Here is a 14,104-nt window from a genome sequence, read left to right as displayed (position 1 = left end):
TATTGTTCTCATACTATGCTACACCAAGGTGGCCTGTTGGTTCCTGTGATACGCAACATTTGTAGTGTATGTCGAGTCTTCCTGCGTTGCTCCTTATCATCTATCCAGACAGTTAATGCGTTCAATCTGCTCTTGACAATTCATTCGTTGTAGTATTACGTGTAGGAGAATATATTGAGGCCATAGGCTTCCATTGTTTACTGATTAGTTCTCCCAATAGATTTGTAAAAGGTTTTGAAAAGCCAAGACTAGAAGGTCTCCATGGTATTTTCTGCTAAGACATGACACTTTTGACTGCACACACATGCGGCAGCACATGGCCGTTTAAAGCAAAACAAGGTTTTATGACTCTATTGTTGACTCTCACTGTGATGGGTGTAATCACAGAACCTTCACAGGCTCCCCCGGTTTGAGCCAGCATACCTGGTCACTGATTCCTTCCTCCTGGAAAGCCTGACGCAGCTCTTGTCCAAACTGTGTGAAATGATGCCATGACTCATAATGCATAGGTACAAGGTAGTCGGCCTTGATTTTGCGGAAGAGTTGCGCGGCCTGCTTGCCATCCATGGTGATCTGATAAGGGGGGCTGCTGGGGTCTGTCATGTCCGTAGGCGCATGAGCATTACCGAGGTTGACGATCGCAGCACAAATATGAAAGCGCTCTGCCATCTGCTTCAGCTCCTCCACGTAAACAGTATCACCCGAGAAGTAGATTGCGTTAGGGAGACCGTCGCGACCATGACCAAAGTCCTCTCCGGTCAAGATAAAGCCGGTACACTCGTTACCATCGACGTGCTTTGTTGGCGTGCCAATAACCTGAAACTTCTTTCCGGCAATGGTAACTTCCATTTCTTCCCAGGGCTCGAAACCGTGAACTGCGGGCCGAGGGGAGAGGTTCTTCGCACCGTCAACAGTAGTGAAGACTCGGCGCCCATCAAGCAGGCGGCGACCGAGGTCGTCAAGGTTGTCGACATGGTCTTCATGACTGAGCAGGACTGCATCAATGACAGGAAGCTGATCTAGGCGGAGGGCAGGGTCATCCTCCACTTTGAGAGAAAACTTGTCGGTCATAGGGAAAGATGTTCCGGCAGGAGAGAAGAAAGGGTCGGTGAGCATATTGACCCCATTGATCTCAAGTATGGCTGTAGCAGTGCCAATATGGGTGATGTTAAGAGTGGGTACCATGATTACTGATGAGCTTGGAAAGAGGGGCTGATTGATGAGAGAAAGACTTGTGGGAAGGTATTGTCTGCCGATAACTGAGCAAGGCACAATATATAGATCTGAATAGCACTTAGTGCTTGGGAATCTGGGCAAAACGTGAGTATATTGTTAAAGAAGGCAAGACTTCGATGGCCAGTACTTATAGCTGAAACTCGCTAAGTGGCACAGCAAAAAAGGTTAATATTGTTCACATAATAGACTTCTAATGATATACTCAGCTTGTAAGCTTCTTTGAAACGAACAAATCTGATCATTTCGGCATCCCGCCGTCGGTATCCCGCCCTTCGGTATCCCTCCTCATATACGGCAGATATCTCAATGTTTCTATCTCTAAATACAAACAATTTTTTGATGAACTAATTAATCTAATACTGGTTGAAATTTATTCGGGGTCTTTTATTTTATTGATTTATTTATTAAATTATTTTTGCTGAAATAATAATCACATATAATATTCCAATTGAGATCTGAAGAGTGGTAATTCATGGCGTGGCAACCTGGAGCGGGAGACCCAGTGGGATACCGATATGGTATCTAAAGTGGGGCACGATTAGTGGCCTGAATACTAATCCTTTATAACAAAAGTCTATAACCTATCCCGAAGTAACTCTTCCACTAATACACGTTGCAAAGGTGCTTAAAATAACCTGTCAGCTGTTTGGTATTGGGTTTGACCGTGGAGCGGGTGCAACAGCGGCCATTTCGGTAACTGCGTCACTTCTTCTCGTCACTTCCCGGCATCCCTCTTACATCCTCGCAAGAACTGAGAGCCCCAGACCAACCAACGAATATGCCACCCCCTAAACCTACTAAGTCTCATAATATCTTTCGATGTGACCATCCAGGTTGTGGTGCAGCATATCAGCGAAGAGAACACTTGAAGAGGCATATTGCGCGTCATAATGAAGGAGAACGCCTCTCGTGTCCTTACTGTGAGAGTACTTTAGCCCGGAGGAATGTCCCATGACCGGAGCCCCTGAACATCTGCCTTTAAAGCTAACTGTAGACCAGCGACCTGTTACGGCGTCATGTTCGAAATTATCACCCTGAGAGAAAGCCTCCACAGACTCGGGCAGTAAAGGCTTGCCAAAAGTGCCATGCTCGAAAAGAACGCTGTGATGGCGGACATCCGTGCAGCCGGTGTCAACAACGGGGTTTGAGCTGTTCGCTAGATGCCAACGCAACTGGGTACGAGAAGCAACAGGCGTTTGGAACACAGGAGGACCTGAGAACTGTGTTAAATGCATCAGTTCCCGACGCATCACGGTGGATCGCCCAGGATTTCATAGATATTTACTTCAGCAAATTTCATCCTGTCTGGCCTTTCCTTCATAAAGGAACATTTGACCTTACCAAGGAACCTTGCATTCTCATACAATCCATGCTAATGATTGGACTATGGATCAAGGGTGACCGGGAGGGGCGGGAGTCGGCGATGCATTTCCATCAAAAATTGCTGTCTGCTATACAGGCACAAAAAGTAGGGATTGGAGCATGATAAGTATTGTCAAACAGGGGCTGACTTCTTTTTAATCATAGTCTCGGTGGTATGTGTCGGAATCAACACCACAGCATATCGAGATGAAACCTTGGCAGATGCCGACATACCAGAGCATTCTTCTCCAGCTTATATTTGCTCTGCTCATAGCTAAGCAGGAGGCGACTTTTGACCTGAACCTTCGTTGTCACCTGCCATCATCCAAGTACGAACTACTCACATCGCTCGTGGAAACCTGTCGGCAGCTGGGATTGTTCTCGTATTCGAATATGCTAGCTCAGCATCCCCTTGATGCGCCAGTAGCTCTCATCTGGGTAAGTGTGGAAGAAGCTAAGCGATTCGGGTTGGCCCTCTATAAGTTATGTCGGCTATGTGGGCCAAAACAGCTAGTCGATTCTGATGGTCCAAGTCACGGTGGCTCACAATTGAGTGCACTTCTTACGCTCGCAGATCTGGACTTTAGCATGCCAGACAGTGATGAGATGTGGAATGCGTCTTCGGAGGAACGGAGAAGCATCCTACAAAATATGACTTTACAGCACTCTTTTAGAGATAACTGCGACACTAGTGGCTGGATATCCCAAGCATCTGCCCACTTGCACGATGATTATGTTAATTTTGATTGGATTTGACAACGCCCGCCTCTCTTCCACACCATCAGAACGGTCGCATTAACAGAACATATAGTCTATGACGCTGTCTTTGCATTGGAATATTGGGGCTTGAACCAGCCAGTTCAAGGAAGAGAAGTTAGGGCACTGAGGAATGGGTTTCATGACAAGACATAATCAAGACTTATATTGAGTGCAGCTATATGCATTAAGGTTTCGCTGATAAGGCCGGGGTGTTCCCCGCGTGGCCTATAAATGGCTCCGGATAAACCACTCCTTCCTTCTCCGCAGCCATTCCTCTTCATCTCATGGCGCCCTCCTTCATCTCTCGCACCCGGACAGGCTGCAGGGCTTGTAGAGCCCGAAGGGTAAAGTGTGATGGTACGATAATTCACCTCTGGATTGAATAGCCTCTGTAAGCTAATGCATACCAAAGAGAGCCGTCCCGTCTGCCGTCGCTGCGCGCGAAACAACCGGGGCTGCGAATACAGCTTTCAGTTGACTTGGCTTGACGAATCGATCGCTAAGGGCGTCTGTCATGGAAGGACCGGAGTATGGTCGAAGAACGGCCGCAAGAGAATGGATGTCTCAAAGGAGCACGACCTGGCTAAGATGCCGCGACATCCTACGCCTAGAAGTTCGCACCAGCAGTGGATGTTTTTAAACACGTCCGCTGACGACGTGAATTGGCTCTGTGTGGAGTACCATAGGGGTTATGGCGGGAACTCGCTCGGTCATCCACGGCGGCTGCTACTATCACCCGCAATGAATACAATGCCAGTCACGGCCCTGAATCGATCCAGCGAGGATCCCATGCTGCTGGCATTCTTTGAGACAGTCATTTGCAGCAGCTCAACCCTGGTCGACAATGTACAATCCAATCCATATCGATACTTGATCTTGCCCATGGCTCTTAGTTCTGATGGCATCTATCATGCGGCATTGGCCATTTCCGCAAATACCTTGCGTCTTTCCCAAGTGCAGTATCGCGTCCCTGCTCTGGAACACCATCACCGTGCGCTACTCTACCTCCAGTCTCTTCTAGATCAGAATAGTTGGTCAGATCGGGAGATGGATGTGATATTGGGGCTTGTTCTGATGCTCTGTTGGTTTGAGGTATTGAAAATATCCAACTATACCTACTCGCTCAGACGTGAGAGTTGACAGCATCAGATTTCAGATCATAGTCGTTCATCGTGGGTGACTCACCTTAATGGGTTCCAGAATGTCATTTCTGCACGAAAGCAGCGATATTGGAAAAAATCGTCGCAGCACAGTCAGGAGCTTCTTGGTTTCTTCGACCGTTACTTTGTTTTTCACCTCGTTCTTGCCCGAACGGCCTTTCGATGGGATTGTCCACGAACGCATCCAAGTCTTATTGCCTTGCCTCCAAGTCCATCATCAGATATTATTGACCCTTATATGGGATTCAGTCACGCGCTACTTCTCCTAATAAACAAAGTAGCTGACTTAGCATGGCAAGAGCGTGAGCTGGACATTCAGAGCGCATATAGACTGAAGCACTCGTTGGAGGTGCTCCGTCAGACGCCACCTCGTGCGGATATCGACTTGCACTCAGGACAAGAATGTATGGTTATTGCTGAAACAAACCGTTTGGGTGCATTACTGCTCCTGCATGAGATATGCTCTTCTTCTACGTCAATGTCTTCGTGTCAATCGTTCACCTCTGAGGAAAAACTCCGCTATGTTCGCCAGATCCTCAATGTTATACAAACGCACAAGTCCAACATGACGCGCACTGCCGTGCTTCCTCTATGGCCTCTCTTCCTCGCAGGTTGCTGTGCCTCGGACGACAGGGATAGAGTCGTTGTTCTGCAGATCTTCCAGGAGTGGGAGGCCATTCGTCGTTTTGGTGTACGTCTATTCACCCACGGATACAATTTCACAAACTAATTGTTTAGAACATCACCCCGGCAAGAGAAGTAGTAGAGATGGTTTGGCGACGCCGTGACCTTAACCTAAATGAGATTGCAAATGACGCCATGTCAGGGGAGACAGCGCGCTTTGAATGGGAACATGCGATGACGATGCTTGGGGGGTGGAAACTAGCGCTAACATGAAGACATTCATTTTAGCATGTGTTATTTGTTTGTTTCGTTGACTATTACAATCTCGGTCCCCTCTCACGAGTTTTACGTCCCTTCCATCCTGTCAAGTCACTCAACTCCGATTCGGGGTCCTGATGGGCTAGATTCTTCGCGGTCACCGTCTGGCCTGCGCGCCATTGCCACTGCCGGGCAATGTCGGACTCTAAATTTCCTTCCAGCAAGTCGGCAATGTACTTGCCCAGCACGGGCAGAAACTTGAAACCATGCGCTGATCCTCCGGCAGCCACGTACAGTCCTTGATGATTAGGGTGCGGTGAAATCAGAAAGTGGCGGTCAGCGGTATCAGCGTCCCAGCAAAGACGGGTATAACAGAATGGACGGTCGGCGAGTTCTGGTAGGACACGACGAAGGTTCCGGCGCATCTGAGCTTCGATTTCCAGCGGGAGATCATCTTGCGGATTGTCCACAAAGGTGTGAGGAACAGATGACTTGTTTCCGGACCGTGTATCCGTCTGCATGTTCGTGATGAACTGGCTATGCGCCATCTTGAACACCCCATCTGCCTGCGGCGGAAAAAAGTAGCCCAGCTCCAGATTATCCATAATAGGCAGTGCGGAATAATGAGCTGTCTCCGCCGGGGAGAGTTGTATATGCGCCACACTGTGGCCTTTGGCCGTCAACTGGCCCGCCACGTCCAGCAATGTTGGCGTCCAAGCTCCGGCAGCCACCACGACCAAGTCAGCAACATGCGTTGAGCCATCAGCCGTAATCACTCCCGTACAATGCTTCTCCTCATCGAACAACAACCTCTTGACCCAGCCCTCTTCACCAGAGATATATTCCACCCCTTGCTCCTGCGCTGCGACGGCCATGCGCCGCAAGGCTTCCCCGGCCGCCGCCCAGCCAGCCGTCGGATTCCAGACGTTGATATTCCACCCATCCAATTCGCCCGTCACAAGGGGAAACCGCTCATGGATCTGCTGCGTCGACAGGCGTTCCAATCCTTCAACTCCGAGCTTGGTGCACGTTTCAATCGACCCTTCCACAAACGCGCACGACAGCTTGTATGCGCTCAGAACCCAGCCAGGGACATGGTACAGCCCACGAAACAAATCCGAGGACTTCCAGGCGGCAATCGCCTCGATTCCCAAACGTGCATACAGCGGCTCGTTATAGTCGCTGCGAATGATCTTGCTGATATCGGTTGAGGCGGCCTCGCAGGATGGCGCGGGATATCGATCCAGCACGCGAATAGACGTGAAACCGCGCTGGGCGAGATGATAAGCGGTCGAAGTACCGAAGCAGCCAGCTCCGACAATGAGGATTCTTGTGTTTCGGTCCATGGTAGGGTAGCCAAGTATTAGATATGGTTCTTCTGGTTCACACCTTCACTACTCAACTGAAGTATTTATCTAGTTATGAGTATCGAGCAAAGCTACAAACCAACCAACTACAGTAATCCAGAGACCCTCGAAATAATAGCCACAACCCCTCCGAGGTCAATTACTCGGAGAGTAATTAGTTAGTATCCACGTCGCACCGACCTGCCTTCCCCTCAACCATGATTAACCCCCCCGGGATACTAGTATCGCAATCCCTTATCACGATAAAGCCCCTCCAAGCAGATAGCAAGATAATCAACCAACAGAGAACAGAAGAATGAATGAAAGTAAGAGCCAGCAGACCAAACCGGGCGGCCTCGTTCCGACCTTCCCCCTCCCGCCCGTTTAAATCATACCTACTTATCATCTGCAAGGATCCACCCCGCTACTGATTCCCCACTTTGGTTGGACTCATTGCTTGTTCTTATAGGGCGGGTATAGAACCGGCGTATGTATACGGCTATGCAGTGCAGTGCTATCTGGTCGGTTACCGACTTTGAGTGTTAGTAGGGGTTCTTATCGGTTAGATGTTGGGCCAACTTGGGCCACATGATTCGTTTGTTCTCGTCTCGGGGTTTACCCCGCTCGTTGATATCTGGGTTGATTTATTACTAAGTATTTGCTAGTACGTAGTACTGTGTAAAGCGGAGAAGGAATTATTTGGAGTAAGTGGGTAGTTGGTATGATGTAGGTAACCCTGTATTGTTTTTGTTTAAGTGATTGGGGTAAGTACTGCGAGCAATATTAGTGGTCACGAATGAGGGTGTAGCCACATTCTAGTGTTAACAATTACTAGTAATAGTATTATTCTTCTTCACAATGTCAATACTGGTTCAAAATCCATACTATACTAATATGTATACCGGAATGATCTCTTCTCTTTATCCGTTAGATCCGAAAATGCCGCATCCTCTGAGACAGTAACAGACTGCTGCTGCTGTTCACGATCCCGTCGCTGGTTCTCCCATCTACAGAGGACTCCGTAGGCTGAGATTGCGACGATCGCAACAACCAGACAAGCCAGCAGGCCTTCATATCCGTGCGAGTAACTCGGGGCATCCGTGGAGCGAAAGACCTGCGGACCGATGATATTCCCCACGCAGTATGCGATAAAGAAGATAGCATTTAGAGTCAGTTTCTTCGAGTGACCGCTGGTATTGGCCATTGGGAGCGAAGTGGATAGCACGTAGGGTGCCCAGTAGGTGTAGAAGACGTAGTAGGAGGCGAGGAGGCCGTGCTTGTCGGAGCGGGGCAATTTCCACATGAGGATGGCACAGGCCATAGGAACTAGGTTTGAGATGGCGATGATGATACAGCGGGAATTGGGGACACGGGAGGCGAGGAACGAGAGCAGGATCTGCCATACGGTGGCGAGGACACCGGTGGGGATGCCTAGGACGGTGGTGATCAGGGAGGAATAGCCGAGTCCGGTGACGATGAGGGCGGAGAAGGTGACGAGGCCGCCGTTGGGGATGTTCTGGGCGAGCGAGAACAGAGCTAGGAGCCATGTCTTCGGGTCAAGAAGACATTCACGCACTTGATACCATTTGATGGTTTTGTCTTCCATACCCGTGTTGTTGTCTTTGACGCGCTCGAGGCAGACGAACTTTTCGCGGTCGGAGAAGTACCAGCATTGGACTGGGGAGTCTGGGAGGAAGATGTATAGGACGCCTGACCAGAGGATGGAAAATGCGCCGAGGACAAGGAAGAGTAGTCGCCAGGGGTGTAGTGCTGTGTGGGTGTGTCCGATGCCGTAGCTGACGACTCCAGAGAAGACGGACGACAGCTGGTTGAACCAGAAGGCTACCCGGAGAGGCTGTTCGCTCGTCTTCCACCACATGACCGTTAGGATGCTGGAGATGGGAAACACCGATGCCTCGAGCATGCCCATGAGGAAGCGCACTGTCGCCAGACCTGCAAAGTTCTGCGTAGCGGCCGTGCACAACATTATGACTGCCCAAGCGAAGACCATTCCCACGTAGAGTTTGGCTACGGGGAGCCGCTGGATGAGTAGCGCAGCAGGGTACTCGAAGAGCAGGTAGCCAAAGTAGAATATCGAGCCCACCCAGGAATATTGGTTGCCAGTGAGATGGGTATCAGTCTCCATACCGTAGATAGCGGCATTGGAGATGATGACCTTGTCGACTGCGGCGAGCACACAAGTGACCATGATCAATGGGATCAATATCAAATCAATCTTCCACAGCACGCGTCGCGCCTCTGCGTCGGAGATGGGTGCCGCCATGATGGCGGGATCGAGCTGGGCGAGAAACTGTACTGCAACATCTTCATCTTGCCCCGACCGATGGTCGAGGATGTCCATCTGGCCATGCTTAAGTTTCTCCCCATTGGAGGCGCTGCTGTCAAGGCCAGGTTTCTTCTGGTCGGTAGTCATAGCGACCAGTGTAGCATCTGCATTGATGAGGTGGGAGAAGCACCCCGACCATGTCGTCGAGTGTCAGTTTTATAGCATCATATAGATGCACCTGATAACGACGCCGGCATTTGTTATCAGAACTCTATGCCCCGAAAGGCTAAGGCGAGGGGAAGGTCGGAGCGAGGCCGATAACGAAGTACCGTCAAGGTCCCATGATAGGGCACGATAAGATAGCGCCGGCGTTGGGGCGAGCGCTGTTGGAGATGAATGCCGGAGCCCAATCTATAAAGGCCACGCCGGCCATTGGGAGAAACAGTTCAGTGCATATCTTCTGGTAATATTAATAAATAATCATGTCTTCATCGAAACTCAATATCAAAATCGCCATTGGTGAGTTACGCGGCCTGAAACGGGTGACCGCAAAGCTGACATTTGTAGACCGTGGTGGCACGTTCACTGATTGTCTGGGGATCGTAGAAGGCCGCAAGGATGACATTGTCGTCAAGCTGCTTTCGCAAGATCCGGGTAATTACGCAGACGCCCCAATTGAAGGCATCCGCCGGATTCTCGAACAAGCAACAGGGAAATGCTTTCCCCGCGACCAGAAACTCACCACATCGGATTTTGGCAGCGTCAGTATCCGTATGGGAACGACGGTCGCCACGAATGCCTTGCTAGAGAGAAAAGGAGAACGGGTGGCGCTTCTGATCACAAAGGGTTTCAAGGATGCACTTCGCATTGGGACTCAGTCGCGTCCTAAGCTCTTTGCTTTGAACATCCAGCGACCCGACGTGCTTTATGAAGATGTGGTCGAGATCGAAGAGCGAGTCACTATAGAGGGCTATCAACAGAATCCTGTTCCAGATAAAGAACGCCTTGAAGCGGCATTGGAGACAGACTCTTACCTGAAGAAGGGCGTCAGTGGAGAGGTCATCCGCGTCTTAGAACCTCTCGACGAGGCGAAGACGAGACAGAGCTTGCAAAAGCTTTTTGATGAAGGATATCGCTCCATCGCTGTCTGTCTCGTACACTCATATACATTCCAAGAGCATGAGTTGGCTATCGAGAGGATTGCCAACGAGATCGGATTCACGCAGATCTCGCTCTCGAGCCAGCTGCTTCCTATGATAAAAATGACCTCTCGAGGCGCTTCAGCTACGGCAGACGCCTACTTAACGCCGGTGATTCAACGATATATCCAAGGTTTCCGTTCTGGCTTTCAGGACGGGTTACAATCGTCAGACACGCGCTGCGAATTTATGCAAAGCGACGGTGGTCTGGTAAACTTTCAAAAGTACTACCTTCTTCCCATCTAGAAAGCCCGAGTCAAACTCACTGTGCTTAGGTTCTCCGGTTTGCGCGCAATTTTGTCGGGGCCCGCAGGTGGTGTTGTAGGCTACGCAGGCACCTCGTTTGACCCAGAAGATGGTAAACCTGTTATTGGGTATGTTTTATCCCGGGCGTCAGGTTGAGGGTACTCGCTGACCGAATAGCTAGGTTTGATATGGGCGGCACCAGTACTGACGTCTCACGGTATGACGGCAAGCTAGAACATACCTTTGAGAACACCATCTCAGGAGTGACAGTGATGGCTCCACAGCTAGACATCAATACAGTAGCGGCGGGTGGCGGCAGCATTCTGTTCTGGCGCCATGGGCTCTTCGTAGTCGGACCAGAATCTGCAGGTGCACATCCAGGGCCAGCTTGCTACCGCAAAGGAGGTCCATTGACTGTGACTGATGCAAATTTGTTCCTGGGCCGTCTGCTCCCGGACTATTTCCCCAAGATCTTTGGGCCTAACGAAAACGAGCCCCTTGACGTCGAGGTCACTCGTCAAAAGTTCACGGAACTGGCAGATAGAATTAACGCAGAGACAGGTCACCGCAAGACACCAGAGGAAATTGCGCTGGGATTTATTCAAGTTGCAAACGAATCTATGGCAAAGCCCATCCGGGCATTGACCGAGGCACGAGGATATGACACTTCAGCACATAACCTGGCCTGTTTTGGAGGAGCAGGTGGACAACATGCATGTGCAATTGCATCATCATTGTCCATAAAGACCGTCATAGTCCACCGTTATTCGTCGATTCTCTCCGCATACGGTATGGCTCTCGCTGATGTGGTGCATGAGGCCCAGGAACCTGCGTCCGGAGCTCTTACCGCGAGTGCAATGGAAATAATCAATGGCCGTATTGAGGTTCTCAAAGCAAAGGTCACCGAAGCCTTGACCGCGGACGGTATTGAGGAGACTCGCATACAGTATGAGGTGTACCTTAATCTCCGCTACCAAGGAACCGATAATACACTGATGGTCCTCAGACCAGATGGTGGAGATTTTGGGGCAGCATTCATTCAGGAGCATCAGCGCGAATTCTCCTTCACCTTCCCAGGTCGCAATATCCTAGTCGAAGATATACGTGTACGTGGAGTAGGCAAGGCCATCTCCGTCCCCCCAGAGGCGCCGCAGCCCGAGTTGCGATCTATTACGACATTAAACATCGGAGAAGAAAGCCGGGGCGACTCCACAGAGGTGTATTTTGCAGGCGTCGGGCGTGTCACCACGCCAGTCTTCTTCTTAGAGCACCTGAAGCCGGGCAGCTTCATCCAAGGACCAGCCATGATCATCGACAAGACACAAACCATTGTCGTTGAACCCCATGCATCGGCAACTATCTTATCTCGCCATGTAATCCTGAATGTTCAGTCGGTCAAGAATCAAATCGACAACGCAACGGTGGTCGACCCGATCAAGCTTTCGATTTTTGGTCATCGATTCATGTCGGTTGCCGACCAGATGAGCCGGATGTTCCAGAAGACATCCGTGTCAACCAACATCAAAGAGCGATTGGACTTTTCCTGTGCAGTGTTTTCACCCGACGGAAAACTTGTGGCGAACGCACCTAATGTTCCTGTTCACCTCGGCAGTAAGTGCTGCTTTCCTATACTTCTCAACGACAGCTGACTCGGGCCTATTTCAGGTATGGAGTATGCTGTGCGGTATCAGCATGAACAGTACGGTGGAAACCTGAAGCCAGGAGACCACATCCTCACCAATCATCCACTTGCTGGCGGAACGCATCTTCCGGACATAACTATCATTACTCCTGTCTGGGATCAGCTAGGAAGCAAGATCATCTTCTATGTCGCCTCTCGAGGCCACCATGGTAAGGAACACCACTCGTTGATGGGATACTCATGTCTAATATAATCGCAGCCGAAATCGGAGGAATTGCGCCAGGGTCTATGCCCTCAGACAGTAAAATGCTATATGAGGAAGGTGCCATGACCATGGGATTCAAGGTGGTATCACAAGGCCGTTTTGACGAAGACATGGTGCGGAAGTTCTTATATGACGAGCCAGCCTCGTACCCAGGTTGCAGTGGCACTCGCACTTACAAAGACAATGTCTCCGACCTAAAAGCAGCTATTGCAGCCAACCAGAAGGGTGCACAGTTGCTCGAAGGTCTCGTTCAAGAGAACACGCTTGATGTAGTCCACTTCTACATGGACGCCATCAAAAAGAATGCCGAAACCGCAGTACGGGAACTGCTTAAGACAATTGGCAGAAAGGCCGCCGGACAGCCCCTCCGCTTTTCTGACTTCATGGACGATGGTACAGAGATTAGATTAGAAATCCGCATCGATGCAGAGACCGGATCTGCCGAGTTCGACTTCACTGGTACCGGGCGAGAGACGTTCAACTGCCTGAATGCCCCCAAAGCCATTGCCCATTCGGCAATCATTTATAGCTTGCGCGCCCTTATCGATGTTGACATACCATTGAACCAAGGCTGTTTGGCGCCGATCAACGTCATCATTCCTTCCGGCACGCTTATCAATCCATCTGGATACGCAGCCGTCTGCGCTGGAAACCCCATCACGTCACAACGTATCACGGATGTCGTCCTAGGAGCCTTCCAAGCATGTGCAGCCTCGCAAGGATGCTGCAATATCATCTCATTCGGCATGGGTGGACTAGACGAAAATGGCAACGACATCCCGGGCTTCGGCGTCGGCGAGACCATATGTGGTGGTTCTGGCGCTGGACCAACCTGGCATGGTACATCCGGTGTCCATGTCCATATGACCAACACTCGAATCACCGATGCAGAAGTGTACGAGCTGCGATACCCGGTTATTTTGCGACAGTTCTCTATCCGCAAGGGGTCTGGTGGCAGGGGACTTTACCGCGGTGGAGACGGTGTGATTCGAGAACTGGAGTTCCGCATTCCCTTGTCGGCCTCTATGCTGAGCGAACGTCGCGTCTATCGCCCATATGGACTGGCAGGTGGTGAGGCTGGCCAGGCGGGATTGAACCTGTACGTGAAGAAAGAGCTGGATGGGACTGAGCGAACGATCAACATTGGTGGGAAGATGGAGCTCAAAGTGCAGCCTGGAGAGCGAATTATTATTCACACGTAAGTAGTGGAGCTCACCTTTTCTTCGTTTTACGCTTGGCTGACATGAATACTAGTCCTGGTGGAGGTGGCTGGGGAACGCCATCCGATGGGAACGCCATACCCATCTGTAGTGGTAACAGTTTGGAGGAGAATCGGGTAGTATTCGAAGCACGGGGAAGTGTTCACAGTTTCAGTGCCACTGCTGAAGCAGCTTTATAGTCACTTGTATTGGTTGATGAGGTTGAGAGTCCTGCGGTTTCATAGAGAAGCTTGCGAGGCGAAGTGTATGAACAAGAGGGACGAGTACATTGGGGGTGTAACCGGCGATCATGTGATTACTATTTCGATATGCAGCATGCTATCTTAATCTGCTTCTTCGTCACAAGGTAGGGTAGTCAATCTGGGCCGTAGGGGACATGGGGACACAACCAGGTGGAGCTTCTGCGAGCAATCACCAATCAAGTCATGTAAAGGACGGTATTCTTAATGATTATCTTGCTCACTGTTGCTCTCTCGAGAGACCACCTAAATAGTATCGAA

At 50.4% G+C, this 14,104-nt stretch overlaps 6 protein-coding genes across 6 annotated transcripts; 2 read left to right on the top strand and 4 right to left on the bottom strand.

Moving 5' to 3' along the window:
- Positions 1–381: 381 nt before the first annotated feature.
- Positions 382–1,185, bottom strand: AKAW2_30852S (MBL fold metallo-hydrolase; the record flags this gene model as incomplete). The annotated part of the gene is made up of 1 exon (XM_041687411.1): positions 382–1,185. The coding sequence occupies one exon, from the start codon at positions 1,183–1,185 to the stop codon at positions 382–384; it is 804 nt and encodes a 267-aa protein (XP_041541299.1).
- An 848-nt stretch (positions 1,186–2,033) lies between these two features.
- On the bottom strand, positions 2,034–2,486 carry AKAW2_30851S (uncharacterized protein; the record flags this gene model as incomplete). Its single annotated transcript, XM_041687410.1, has 1 exon — positions 2,034–2,486. One exon carries the CDS (start codon positions 2,484–2,486, stop codon positions 2,034–2,036), a length of 453 nt encoding a protein of 150 aa, XP_041541298.1.
- A 1,155-nt stretch (positions 2,487–3,641) lies between these two features.
- Positions 3,642–5,414, top strand: AKAW2_30850A (Zn(II)2Cys6 transcription factor; the record flags this gene model as incomplete). The annotated part of the gene is made up of 4 exons (XM_041687409.1): positions 3,642–3,714; positions 3,770–4,449; positions 4,507–5,208; positions 5,256–5,414. 4 exons carry the CDS (start codon positions 3,642–3,644, stop codon positions 5,412–5,414), a joined length of 1,614 nt encoding a protein of 537 aa, XP_041541297.1.
- Positions 5,415–5,458: 44 nt separating this feature from the next.
- Positions 5,459–6,745, bottom strand: AKAW2_30849S (NAD(P)/FAD-dependent oxidoreductase; the record flags this gene model as incomplete). Its single annotated transcript, XM_041687408.1, has 1 exon — positions 5,459–6,745. One exon carries the CDS (start codon positions 6,743–6,745, stop codon positions 5,459–5,461), a length of 1,287 nt encoding a protein of 428 aa, XP_041541296.1.
- Positions 6,746–7,634: 889 nt separating this feature from the next.
- Positions 7,635–9,179, bottom strand: AKAW2_30848S (uncharacterized protein; the record flags this gene model as incomplete). The annotated part of the gene is made up of 1 exon (XM_041687407.1): positions 7,635–9,179. One exon carries the CDS (start codon positions 9,177–9,179, stop codon positions 7,635–7,637), a length of 1,545 nt encoding a protein of 514 aa, XP_041541295.1.
- Positions 9,180–9,514: 335 nt separating this feature from the next.
- AKAW2_30847A (uncharacterized protein) lies at positions 9,515–13,783 on the top strand (the record flags this gene model as incomplete). Its single annotated transcript, XM_041687406.1, has 7 exons — positions 9,515–9,551; positions 9,600–10,455; positions 10,507–10,605; positions 10,659–12,088; positions 12,143–12,328; positions 12,379–13,582; positions 13,639–13,783. The coding sequence occupies 7 exons, from the start codon at positions 9,515–9,517 to the stop codon at positions 13,781–13,783; spliced, it is 3,957 nt and encodes a 1,318-aa protein (XP_041541294.1).
- Positions 13,784–14,104: the final 321 nt, after the last annotated feature.

This window comes from Aspergillus luchuensis, chromosome 3, assembly GCF_016861625.1.
Source record: "Aspergillus luchuensis IFO 4308 DNA, chromosome 3, nearly complete sequence".
In the NCBI taxonomy this organism is placed as follows: Eukaryota; Fungi; Ascomycota; class Eurotiomycetes; order Eurotiales; family Aspergillaceae; genus Aspergillus; species Aspergillus luchuensis.
This window is presented reverse-complemented; position numbering and strand designations above follow the sequence as displayed.